Source organism: Hyperoodon ampullatus, assembly GCF_949752795.1.
Source record: "Hyperoodon ampullatus genome assembly, chromosome: 13".
NCBI classification, from domain to species: domain Eukaryota; kingdom Metazoa; phylum Chordata; class Mammalia; order Artiodactyla; family Ziphiidae; genus Hyperoodon; species Hyperoodon ampullatus.
Genome location: NC_136926.1, coordinates 13,191,772 through 13,205,595, shown reverse-complemented (window position 1 = coordinate 13,205,595; position 13,824 = coordinate 13,191,772). Strand labels below are relative to the sequence as shown.

General features: G+C 45.1%; 1 protein-coding gene across 1 annotated transcript in view; it reads right to left on the bottom strand.

The window, feature by feature from the left end:
• MED13L (mediator complex subunit 13L) overlaps positions 1-4,452 on the bottom strand; it is a gene marked incomplete at both ends in the record, with an annotated part of 282,492 nt that extends 278,040 nt beyond the window's left edge. The window contains one exon of the mRNA XM_079717163.1: positions 4,381-4,452. Coding sequence (XP_079573289.1) covers positions 4,381-4,452 — 72 coding nt within the window. The remainder of the gene's footprint in view (positions 1-4,380) is intronic.
• Positions 4,453-13,824: the final 9,372 nt, after the last annotated feature.

The following is a 13,824-nucleotide window of genomic DNA, read 5'->3' as shown; positions in this document are numbered from 1 at the left end:
CTCAAGAGCAGAGGAGACCTTTGAAAGTGTTTGATGAATACAATTAACTCACAATTAACTAGGCTAAATTAGCCAGTGAACAAAAAAGATGAATCAATCTTTCCAAACCTAATTAATATAATCCACTACTATAACTTAATGTTAATTAAAAGAATGCCTTAAGAGATTTTCTTCTCCAAATACCTAACACTATCATGAAAAAAAAATGCCAAAATATTCCAAAGAAATTGCTAAACTACATAAGCACCTGGCATAAACTCAACACTCATTGTCCTAAGGCAACCCCCCTGCCTTTATTCTCACAAAGAAACAGCCCCAACCTAACTTCCTCTCAATGAGCACTTCAAGCAATAACACAGACATATTTTGCAGCATATAAGTCTTAGGTACATTATTTTCTCTTTAAAATTATGGACTCATCACACGTACAAATGGCTCTTTAAAACGGTCCAGTAAACTGCTACACTATGCCTTAAATTGCTGTCTATTATGTACTTAAAAATATTTACTAGCAATTGGAGGTTAATATGGCAATTATTACTGGGTAGCTATTATTGCTATTAAAAATATATAAATACTGCAACACCATGTGCTACTAACAACAAAACACTGAACAGAAAACATACATTAGCAAATTATAAACATTTTCATTCAACAAAATGAACCATCATGAAAAAAAGATGCCTTACGTGTAAATACTAAAATTGGAAATTGGGATGAAAAAATACCCTGTATATTTACTGGCACTTGAGAAGATTAATCATTCCTTCTTCCTCATTTTCAATTAACAATCCTCCCCATCTGGTTCTAACTCAAAAGAATAGATCTCAAAGTTTCTACATCTACAACTATCTTCCGTCTCTGCAAAAAATATAATAAATCTCTTCAGAAAAAAGAAAGCAGGTCAACAACAGATTACCTTAAAATCTTCAAATATAGAATGAATGGTCCTTAATAAGAATGATATACTAATGTGTGTTTCAATTGAGGAAGGAAGAATGATACCATCCCCCAACTACCCCATAGTCAGGAAGATGCTAAGCAAATAAAACAATACGAATGTGCAGCACACATAATTAAGAATTAGACTGCTGTTGTGTCAAAGAGTATATACTTAAATCTAGTTAAAGGACACAAAATCGCTTTTCTCCATATCACCTCGATTGAGAAACAAAGTAAAGAAACAAAACTAAAGATATACTTACATCTGGAAATTATAATATGTCTTTCCACAAGGGTGAGTTGACATACCATAGGGTGCAGTGGTACACTTTCCAAAAGGGCAGATTTAACACACTGAAGTGAATTATAACTGAGTGAATATATAACAAGAGTCTCCCGGAAACGTGATGGACAGCATGAGAAAACAGTTTTGAGTCACAAAGGCACAGCCAGGCATGCATTTAATGCAGTAGCTACAAATTTCACAACTGTAAGAATAAGAAACACATACAATGACCCATATCATATATACACAATGGCATCTTTCACATGTTAGGAAAAGGGGGCAGGGGGTGACAAAGAATTTAGGAAATGTGATGCCATGCAGCAAAAATATCAGAAAGCAAAATAAGTAAAGGACTGACAAAAACCTTAAGGCATCTGACTGCACAAATCAACTTTTGCTAAGCCATATATGAACACCTCAAGGTAACACAAACTGGGTGGATCATTACTGTGTTACAGAAGTTTATAATCTCTAGCTTACATTTCAATCTACATTAATATGAGTATCTAGGAAAATTCTCTATAAGCAATAGTGTTCTCTGCTCAAAAAAACTGCAGGCCAAAAAGAAAAATACATGCCATTATAAAGCACCAAGAGTTCTTATAATACATGCTTTATTTTGAACGGGTAATGATTTTATCTCCTTTGGAATTATTCTATCCAGTGTACTTCAGGCAACATATTTTTGATATCCCAGGTTGCTGCTATATCTAATTTACAAGAAAATGCTCAATTTGGAATGAGAAAAATTTACAATATCAGCAGTTCTTTAACCCATTCGTAATTTTTTTAATTAGCACCAATCCACCCTCCACCTAAAAGAGAATGTAGACATTCTATAGTCCTTTAAAAAAAAAATCAACCCATGCATTTCTGCATTTCAAAGTTGCTACCTCAAGAGCAATTCTGTTTAAAAAAAAAAAAAAAGTATATTCAAAAATCAATTCCTGGTTTAAAGAGGTTTAGGAGAGAAATACCCAAAGCACAAACCTTTAGTCAGTCATAAAGCACAGAATCCGCTCCCACAAATTGTTTCTACAAAAGAATCTTAAACATCTTATCTCTATCAACATTATCATCCTTACTTAAGCTTTAAAAGAAAAGAAAACGAAAAAAAGTAGAAGAAATGATATATACTAAAGACTGGCTACACATGGATTTTCATTTGTCTACAAAACGTACTGTATATAAATTAGGCACATATATACAAGCCATTACCAGTCAGCATGATATATGGTAATTTGGGGGCTCTCTCCTCACTAATATTGGTCTACTTGGTTATTTTAATTCCCTGATAAAGTGTCAACGTGGTCACCAGCCGTCAAACAAAAACCTTTTAAATACCCCTTAATCAATATGTTTGCTAATCTCTGGAAGTCCCTGAATCTGACTAATACTAAATGATAGACTGAAAAAAGAAAACAGGAGGCAAAATGAGTTTTATTCCCATATATCAAAAGATCAAGGGAAAATTATCACAGTACGGACAGTAAGAATTGCAACTTATAATTGAATTTTAAGATTAAATATCCGAATAAAAATGCTGGAAAAAAAAATGACCTGATCCTAGTACAAAGCACAGATAGTATGTCACTCGGTCTTTGTAGGTAAAAATCACGTTTTGACTTTTTTTATCTGCATAATGAAATATATTTAATAAAATAAAGCTTCCATTTGAAAAGTTGGCAAGAATTTGTATTTCTCCACTAGTCTCAAAGAAAAAAAAAATCTATGCTACCCATAATTAAATGTAACTAATTACAATTTGAACACTAATTTATCCAGTGTAAACAAGGATTAAGAGGAAATAAAGCTCTATCTACAGCAGAGGTTACAGAAAACAATTTCCAAAATGCATGTTCCCCAAAGGCAGTCTCCCCAAAAGGGTACACAACTTAAACTAAGTTGGGTTTTTTCAAGCCTAAATTAAACCGTTCAGCCAATTTTCCAATTATATTCTACGCTTGAAACATAATTGCCCTACATCTGTTTACAAATCTTTGCTCAATATTTAAACAAATTCGTAGTCTCCCGGGCACATAGCTCTACATACAGTAACTCATGCACAAAGCACATATTTAAAGACCACGCACTGCAATTATTAGCCTAAACGCCAGGTTTAACAACGTGAATGTTTTCAGAGCTAGGTAATACGACCCAATAAAAAGCAAAGATGGCATTTACCACCAAATGTCACCGCCACCGCCAGGAAAGAGTTGCTGGAGCCCTATACATTTTTAATTTCGATGAACCTAGACGGCGTCGTCGGGTGCCAGGCTTCCAGGAGAACAATTGACACCCTAACTGCTTCAAGATTAAGGCAGGCGATTCAAATCCGAAGGAAAAGTTGTCAATTATCAGAGAGACAGCGCGAGAGAGGCGAAGGCAGATAAAAGCGATGTTATCAAACCGCCCAGCTTGTTGCTTTTGTGTGTGTGTGTGGATTCGTTGTTAGGAGAGAGAAAACAGTTTTTAAAAGACACAGGAGGAGAGAAAGAAGAAAAAGCTTTCTCCACCTTCCGTCGGCTCGGTGCAATGGCTTTACGGCTCTCCAGCGTAGTAAGCCCCGAGAGGCAGACGGCTGTCGATGTTTACAATCCCGGGAGCTTCGGGTGCAAGAGTCCTTTACTGACACAATCGCATTCAATCAACTGTTTTCGGGCGAAATTGCAGGTGTCATTATGGAATTTTTTTTAAATTCAAAAGGCGGGCGGGCGGGCAGCCGATCCGACACAAGGGGGGAAAAGCTGCTTATCGCAGGCGCTGGCATCACAAGGCAAAGCCCTCCACATTTAGGGAAGAAAAGGGGGGGAAATGGGAGGGGAAGGGGAGTGCGATTGCAACAGAGGGTGGGCGTTCGAAGTGCGACCCAGAATCCGCAGCTTTGAGACTTCCACATGCAAATTCCACGCCGAGCGCCGCGCTCACAAATGATTTTTAAAGAGCCAAATAAACACTGGAAGGGATCCAAGACGAGGGAGAGACGATCCAAAAGGGGGAGAATCGGCGAGAGGCGAACGGCGGGGAGAGGCGAGGGAGGGGCGAAGTCCCGGCGGCGGGAGGAGAAAGTTGGTCGGCGGCGGAGGTCGGCGGCAGAGGTCGGGGACCCCCCCCCCGCGACACAACCCCCTCCCCGCAGCCCGACTACTCACCAGCGAGAAGAGGTTGGAGTGACAATCCTCCAGGCTCGCCCCGTTCGCCACCCAGTTCGCTGCCGCAGTCATGATCCTCCGCGAGCCCGGCCGCCAGAGCGGGGCATGTCGGAGCGAGGCGTCCGAGGCGAGGCCGGGCCGGGCGGCGGCGCCTCGCCGGGGAGCGCGGGGCGGCCGGGCCGCCGCCGCCGCCGGTGGAGGGCGCGAGGGCCGGCGGGCGGGCGGGAGGCGCCGCGGCGACGCCGCGCTGGGGGCGGCGGGCCCGGGCCGGCGGGGGGGTCCGCGGCGACCGCGCGGCTCCTTCCTGCTCGGGCGGCGGCGGCGGCGGCTCCCGCGGCTCCGGCGGCGGCGGGGGGCGCTGTCCGCGCGGCCCGGCGCCCTCCCCGCCTCTCAGGGCCGCCGCTGCCTCCCGGGCCGGCCGCTGCCTCCCGGGCCGGCCGCCGCCTCCGCCTTCCCTGTTCCTCAGCCGCCGCCGCCGCCGCCGCCGCCTTGTTTATCTCCAGCCACCGACTCCCCCTCGGCCCCCGCCGGCGCGTGAGGGGAGGCGAGCCCCGGAGTCGCCGCCGCCGCCTCGGAGCCGCCGCCGCCGCGGAGCGCGAACTCGCGAAGGGGGGGGTGCGGACGAAGCCAGCGGGCGACCCCGGCAGCCGAGCGACGTCCCCTCCTTCCTCTTCCTCCCCCACCCCCCCCTCCTCCCCAGTCAGCCTCGCTTCTCCTCCCTCCCGGGGCTCGCTCGCTCTGACAGCAATGGCGGCCGCCGACCGCGGCTCGGCCCGCCATTGGCTGGCGGTGCGTCACGTGACGGGCGCCGGCCGCGCGGGGGGGCGGAGGGGTCGGGGGAGGGGCCGGAGCGACGGCAGCGGCGGCTCGCGGGCGGCGCTGCTGAGCCGAGTGGGGACGTATTCTCCGGCCGAGAGAGGGAGGGAGACTGAGACCGAGACGGAGAGGGAGAGAAAGAAGTGCAGGCGGCGCGGCTCTGGGGCGGGCGCGCGGGCAGCGGCCGGGCCGGCGGCCTCGCGCCCCGCCCCCTCGGGTGCACAGACCTCCGCTGGGCGCGACTGCGAGCCCCGGGAATGCCCGTGGAGGTGGCTGCGGAGGGCTCGGAGCCCCTTGCCTGTGCCCTGGACCGCCCCGGCCGGCTGGGTGGCAAGGGCTTGCCGTGGGCCAAGCAGAAGATCCAAGTGTTTCGGGGGTGTCTCCTCGAGGTCTCACTCCGTCCTCCGCGTTTTGCAGATGAGAAAACTGAAACACAAAGAGATTAAGTCACTTGCCCGAGGTTGCACAGCTGGGAAGAGGAGGGGGTGGGATTCGAACCCCTGCACCCAAGCACAGCGCAGCTAAGGTCTTGCGTTAAGGTTTATAAGCCTCACCCAGGGAGCGCTCACTGTGAATACAGAAATGCCTTTCGAGCTCTTACTCCTAGGCACTGTGTGTATGCATTCATTCTTTGCATAAATGCTTCCTGATCTCTTGCTTTGTGCCAGAATATGTATATATTTTTTAAACTACCAGACACTGTACTAGGGCTGGTTGGGAGCAGACCTTCCCTCCTGCCTCCATTCAGTCAATAACCAACATTCCTTGAGCATACGGCATGGGAGTCCGGAGGAATGCCAGTATAAGGAGGCTGTTTCCCAGCCCTCAAGGCTTGTGCTCCCTGCAAAGGTGGGGAGGAGATAACTTCATTAATAAGCCCCCAAACGTGGAAGAGCCATGTAGATTGGATTAAAAAAAAAAAAGGAAGAGTGGGAAAACAGCAGAAAGATGGAGTGTAATAAAAGGAAAGAAGTCTTAGACATGCGAATTGAGCTTTGGAACTACCACAAACAACTGCTAAAGCAAAACCCAGGAGCAGCATGTTATAAAGTGTAGTATTATCATGGCTGACACTATGTTATAACCTACCGACACTGTTATAAGGAATGTACCTACATTATTTCACATAGTCCTCAGAACAGTCACATAAAGAAGATACTGTTATTATCCTTAGACTACAAGTCAAGGCTCAGAAGTGCAGTGACACCTCCAAGCTCTCCAGTTAGTGAGTGGCTCAAACCCAGGTCTGTGTGGCTCCAGAGCCTAAACCTGAATCCAGAAGGCTCTGTGAGCAGTGGCCTGTCGATGACTTTGGCACCCCCCGTTGTGTTACCTTGACCACCATGGTTCAACTCTCTGACCCTCATTTCTCCATCTGTCAAAAAGGGGTCCCAATTGCTGACCCACTGACCTCAGCCAATTTTGTGCATTTCTATTAAGATTTGTTGACGAAAATGTTTAGGAAAAAAAAGTCAAACCACTTTATCAACATGCATGGTGTTACTTCGGCCTGAGCAATCAGACAGTGTGATGGTCCATCATATCCAGGTGTGTTTATATCCCAGGATATCATCTTACACACCTGGTCACCAAATTCTCATTCTTCAGTAAGTTTTTTAAAAGTCTCCCAAAGCAACCTAATATTAGAAAAATGAGAACAGTATATGGACAGTTCACAGAGTAGGAAAGACATATGGCTTTCAAATATGTAAAAAGATGTTCAACCTCACTTGTTGCAATGGACAGAATGTTGGTGTCCCCCTAAAATTAATATGCTGTAACTTTCCCATTGTGATGGTATTTGGAGATAGAGCCTTTGGCAGGTAATTAGGTCACAAGGGTATAGCCCTCATGATTGGATTAGTGCCCTTGTATGAAGAGACAGGAAAGATTTCCAGCCTTCAAACACTCTCCCTCCCTCCCTCCTAACCTCCCTCCATCTCACTCTCTCCCCACCTTGCCCCACCCACCAACCCCCCTGCCCTGTGAAGACAGAACCAGGAAAAGGGTTCTTACCAGGAACCATATTGGCTGGCACCTTGATCTTAGACTTCCCAACCTCCAGAACTGTGAGGAATAAATTTCTCTTGTTTAAGCCACCCAGTCTATGGTAACTTGTTAGAGCAGCCCAACAAGCAGACTAAGACACTCATCATAAGAAAAACAGCAATTAAAACCATAATAAGGAGGCTTCCCTGGTGGCGCAGTGGTTGAGAGTCCGTCTGCCGATGCAGGGGACATGGGTTCGTGCCCCGGTCTGGGAAGATCCCACATGCCGCGGAGCGGCTGGGCCCGTGAGCCATGGCCGCTGAGCCTGCGCGACCAGAGCCTGTGTTCCACAACGGGAGAGGCCACAACAGTGAGAGGCCCGCATACCACAAAAAAACAAACAAACAAAAAAAAACATAATAAGGGACTTCCTTGATAGTCCAGCCATTAAGACTCTGAGCTTCCAATGCAGGGGGTGTGGGTTCCATCCCTGGTCGGGGAACTAAGATCCCGCATGCTGTGTGGTGCAGCCAAAAAACAAAAAAAAAAGCATAATAAATATTGACAATATTTGAAAAGCTTAGGCAACTGTGAAGGGAAGCCGAACTCTCACTGTCAGTGGGAATATAAATTAGCATCACAGCTTTGGGTGTCAATTTGGAAAATATCAAAATTTATAATGGACATTCCCTTTGACCGAGCAATTCTACTTCTAGGAGATTATCCTACCGAGATACTTGCACAGATGTATAAAGACCTGTAGTGCAAGGATGTGAACTATAGTACTGCTTGTAGAAATCAACTTACATGCCCATTATTTGGGGAGTAGTTAACAGTATAATTTAATCCCATGCAGCTATTAAAAATAATGAGTTAGCACTATGTGTACTGACAGTGCTAACTATCATTAGCACAAGAAGGGATTATTAATTGAGATATCCATGGAAGGCTGCGCCAGAGACAATGGTAATATCAGTTGCCTCTGGGGATAGAGAGTCACAGTGGGAAGAGAAATTACTTTTCACTGTACTGTTTACATTTTTTTAGCCAAATGTATATATTACCTATTCAATACAATAAGTTATAAACAACACAAATCAATCAATAAAATTGAAAACAGAATAATCAATCAAATAAAAAAGCAAATAAACAATGCAAAAGGGGATAAAAACTTCATCTGGGGAGATTTCCTTGACTGTCAAAGCCAAGGCCCCAGAGTAGAAGAGAAAAGGTCGGAAGTGCAGTGTGCAATTGCCCTGGCAACATAAGTACAGAATGAGGACCCAAGGGAACCAGGTTCTAGTCTCAGATGTGCCACTGAGCGTCCCTGTTATCTTAGACAAACCTCCCGACTGCCCCGGGCCTCAGTTTCCTCCTGTGTGAAAAGGCAACATGGGTGATCCTCCATACTAGGTCATTTCTAGCAAAGAAACCCTTGACTCTGCACTGTGGAGATGACTGATAAATGTCTGCAGAGTCTTTAATAGAGAAAGCAATGGGAGGTGATGGAGAGCCTCAGGAGATAAGATCAAAACAAAACCAAACCCATACTGGTGACTAGGAAGCAGCAAGACATCAGGTACTTCTGAGTCCAGTTCCCCATGTGGGGGGCTCATCAGAAGCATCCTTGTTCATGACCAAGTTTCCCCATTTGTGAAAACGCCTAACTGCCCAGGCAGGAAATAGACGTGCCCCTCTGCACAAGTCTCAGGTCGTATTCTGAGAATGACAGTTTAGTTCCCTTTCATGGTTACCAAATGTAATGGCAGAGAGAAAATGGAAGCAAAAATATAACCAGAGGAGGAACCACCCTATTAGAAAGACCACAGGAAGTCGCCACAGCTGCAGGGTGGGAGTATTTTGTAGGAGTTAAGAATACAGCTTCAGAGTAAGACAGACCTGGGTTCCAATCTCTGCTCTGTGGTGCACTAGCTGTGCAGCCTTGAGCAGGTCACTTAAGCCCTGTGACCCCCATTTCTTCCGCTGGGTTGACCTCCCAGAGTGAGAGCACAGGGCGAGGTCTTAGCACAGTGCACAGCCCCATCGGCAGTGATCAATAAGTTATAACAAGCACAGTCACTTGTCCATCCTCGTACAATGGAAAGTGGCACCCAGTCACATCACTTGGAGTTTTTTTCCCTTTAACCTCAGCTTTATTGGATTTATCTTGTTGTAAATAACAAAAGTTACAAAATGCTAGCTGTGACAAGTTAAACGACACAGGAGTACGCCAAGGAAAAAAGAACACTCTTTTCTCTACCACTGAGTTATCCAAACTCAACCAAATTGTTATGAATGCTTACTCTACTTCCTACAAGCTCATACCAAATCATGCAATGTAAACACACATTCCTAAGGGAATTTTTTTTTTTACTTTTTATGAAAAAGGGATCATGTCACATATATTACTTTGCAAGCTGCTTTTTTTTTCACTTAATTTATCACAAATATACCTCTCGACCTATATATCTAGACCCAACTCCATCTTTTATTCGTTGTAGAGTGTTTCATAGAACACCTGTGCCATAATTTATCCAATTATTCCCCTATTTCTGAACCTTTGGGTGGTTTCCAGTTTTTTCCTATTATAAATAAGGATGCAGTAAATATCCTTATCCATATATCCTTATGTACTGACACTTCTATTTCTGTAGAATAAAGTCCCCAAAATAGGATTGCTTTTTTATTGTTAATAAATGTGTATTTTTACTGTTAATAAATACAACCAGAAGTCTTTCCCCAAACATTGTAGCAATTCGCACTCCCTCAAGCAATACCGGAAGAGAGTATTCTTCCCCACCACCTTGCCAGCATTTGGATGTTGCCAATCTTTTTTTAATTTTTGCCAACCTGACAGTGAAAAATGGTGTCATTGCTGTTTGAATTTGCCTTCCCAAACTCCAGTGAGGTAGATCTTCTCTTAGGTCTCTTGACCATTTGCATTTCCTCGAGGTTTTTTTTTTTTTTTTTTTTTTTTTGCTATTCAAGTCAGCAGCTGAGAACAAAAAGAGAAACAAAGGCAGTCCCAGTGAGATCAGTCAGGGGTCTGGCACAATGACAAACACTGGTCTTGGGTCCCTCTCACATGGTGTGGACAAGGCCATTCATTCCGTAATTCCATAAAGACACTTACAGACGCTTCCACGAAGCAGGCCTATCCTTTTCTTTTTTTCTTTTAAAGCTTTTTATTTTATATTGGAGTATAGCCGATTAACAATGTTGTGATAGTTTCAGGTGCACAGCAAAGCAACTCAGCCATACATATACATATATCCATTCTACCCCAAACTCCCCTCCCGTTCAGGCTGCCATATAACATTGAGCGGAGTTCCCTGTGCTATACAGTAGGTCCTTGTTTGTTATCCGTTTTAAATATAGCAGTGTGTACATACCATCTTACAGTTGAGAGGTTCAGCACCTGCCCAAGGTCACAACCAGGTAAATGGTAGAACTGCACTTGTCTGCAGGGAGGTGTTTACTCAAATCCCTCTCTCCAAGAAGAGAGCATTCCTTTGAATGAATGCACTCTGATATATTTGTAAAAAAAATTTTTTTTAATCATACAGTGGTCAAGCTTTTTTAATCCATGCCAAAACAGAACTCTGCAATAAACATGCAGGATTAATGGAACCTGGGGCCTAAACCACTTGGAACGGGGCTTTGCAAGTGGACAGAAATCCTCTGAGACCCTTTCAAATGGGAAGCAGAAATGAACCTAAGAAAAACCCGGAAATGGGTAACAGGGAATAGGCCTATCCTTTTCATTCCTTCACTTTCATAATTCAATTTTTAAGTTGAGGTTTTAAGTTCCCTCTGAGAGAACGGTCTTATACCAGTCAAGCTGTGGTGCCTTGGGCAATAACATCTGCTCCTAACCATCAAGGATTTCCTAACTGTTCCAACCCCTCCCCTAAGGCGGTGCAGAGGATGAAGTAAAGACAATAGCAGTTGTTGCTGGCTCTGAGCACGGCTTGAAGTCTGGCGAAGGGCAAGAACTTTAGGGCTGGACGACACCTGGTCCAGATCCCAGCCTTGCCACTGACCTTTTTGACCTCTTGGACGGTGATTTAACCTTTCTGTGCCTCAGTTTCCTCATCCCTAAAGCAGGGTCATCCTTGTATCTGCCCCTTACAGCCAATGTGAGTATTCAATGAGTTATTGCACACAAAGCACTCAGCACCCGCCCAACACATAATAGGTGTTCAATAAATGTCAGTGACTCTTCAGACCCAGAGCTTTTTATAAAATGTAGGTGGAGACGGAACTCCAAGAAACACCACCAAAGAGATCATTTAAGCCATGATTTGAGTTGTTAAAAATCCCAATGAGCTTAAATTAACTGTACTCAGTGGCATTTTACCTACACTTACATACAAGGACTCTTGCTTCCGGTAGTGCTGATTTTTGAATGAATTTAGCAGCCCACGATAAATTGCTTTCTAATAGCCAATAATAAAGAAGCGTGTGAATGTCCCCTGAAATTTTTCTTTGACTACGCTGCCACTTGACCAAAAACAAGTGACCACATTCATAAATTTTTGGCCTCCACTAAGTTTACATATTGCAGGCTCTGGCCATGGCAGGTGGTGAAATATATCACATGAAACTAAATTCTGTTTCCTCTGGATGGACCCACATATACACATACACTCTCTTGGAATCTGAACGGCCTCACTTACGACAGCCAACTCTGTTTTTAGGGTGAACAAAATCACCTCTAAGAGAAGAGGGTGTTCACAGGTGGATTCCATAACTTTTCCTCTCCAGGGCTGTGCAAGTGCGAAGTCAGTGCTCACGAAAGAAACGGCCTGCCTGGGTGGCCCAGAGCCAGACCGTGCACTGGGAGGGGAGATGCCAACTTCTCTGGCAACTGTGCCAGCCTATCTCACCCTTTCTGCTTTCTGTGCTCCAGGCCAGACCCAAGTGTCCAGGGGTTTTGTAAGGAAGAAAAGGTCTTTTCACTGGTGGCCTAAATCAGGGACTTCAGCTGAGGTCTGGATAGGTGAGAAGGCAACTGATGGAGCCGCCCTACCCGTGTGATACTGCTCTTTGAGAAGTGACATCCAGGTCCTGGCATGTTAGACAAAGGCCACCATCCTCCAGGGACCAGACCAGTTCCCTCCAAACTATCTGGCACTTTAAGTTCCCAGCCTGAGAGGACACTTTTCCTGCTCCCTGGCACAGGGGTGCCAGCTCCTTGCTGGCTGGGTCCCTGCCTGTGGGTCAGATCTTGCTTTTCTGCAACAGATCATTTTATTTAAAAGCAAACCTTGGAAAGAGCATGCTCCTTTGCTCAGGCAGCACTTTGGAGGCAGGAAAAATGCCACATGTGAAACTTGAGTCATCATTTTGTCTTCACGTGGCCTCGATGACAGGTTCACTGGGCTCCTCCGGTCACCTGGGTTATAGATTCTCAGCAAGGATGAGTCAAGCAACTCATCTCTCCTGCTTGAGTCTCAGTTTTTCCTTTTTAAAATGGGCTGCCAACCTCTCAGGACGCCGGTGAGTTATAATCCATTGGTTTTTTTTTTTAATTGCGTACACAATTTCTCCATTTTCAAATGTGCTGACCGCAATAGTCGGTTGAGGATGGAAATGGAATATATCTACAGAGTCACCCTGTTGCTATTGTCGGTACAGATCGCTTCCCCAAGGAAATAAATTACATTTCATTCTCTATCTATTGTTTACTTTATAGTCTCTTGATCTTACTTTGCTGACTTCTTGTAGATTTTCCGGTAGCTTGGTTCCCACTTAATCACAACAGCTTCTGTAAATGTTAGCGAGTTGTGTTATGGGGATTTGCTACCAGCATTTCACAACGGTTACTGAACATAGAAGCCCCTTCTTTATTCTACCAAAAATACCTCGGTAAATATTCCCCTCGCTTAAAAAAAAAATAGACCCTTAAAACGATTTTCCAATGAGCAGACTTTATTTCATGTTAACCATGCCGTAACTCAAAGCACATTTTGCGTTGTTCTATATTTGTGGTTTTATGAAGAGGTCACTGTTTACACAGCACGTGCACCCCGATGAGCCTGTTCATTATAATCTAATCAGCCACTTCTCAAAATCCCAACAGAAGACGGGCTTTCTTCTCCCAGGCAGAGCTGTGTGGTGCAACCAGAAGGAGGCCAGTAAAGACATGCCACCAACCATATACCCAGTTACACTCCTCCTTACTGTACCATCTTTTCAGGAGGGGGCTGTCTTCTGAATGTGTTTACGGAGCTCATTTTATGCCAGGTATCTACTTGTCAGAACTATCTTATGAGGTAGATCCTATCCCTATCCTAGGATCCTATCCTACCTGAAGCTTGGTCACTGCTGCCTTCTGTACTAAGATGAGGTTAGAGGGCTCCCCCATGCTTAGACACCCTCTGCCCCTTATTTGGGCTTCCTGTCTTCTTCATAGGCCCACTGTGCCTCCCCACAAATGTTCCACAGGGGCCTGGAGCAATGCAGCTCTGCCACTTACCAGCCATCTGCTCTTGGAGAAGCAGCCTCACCACTCTGAGCCTCAGTCTTCTCATCCATAATGTGGGCATAATTATCCTGGCTTCATGGGAACATTGGTAATAATAATAACAAGCACGGGCATATTTATTGAGCACTTCCCATGTGCCAGGCCCAGGC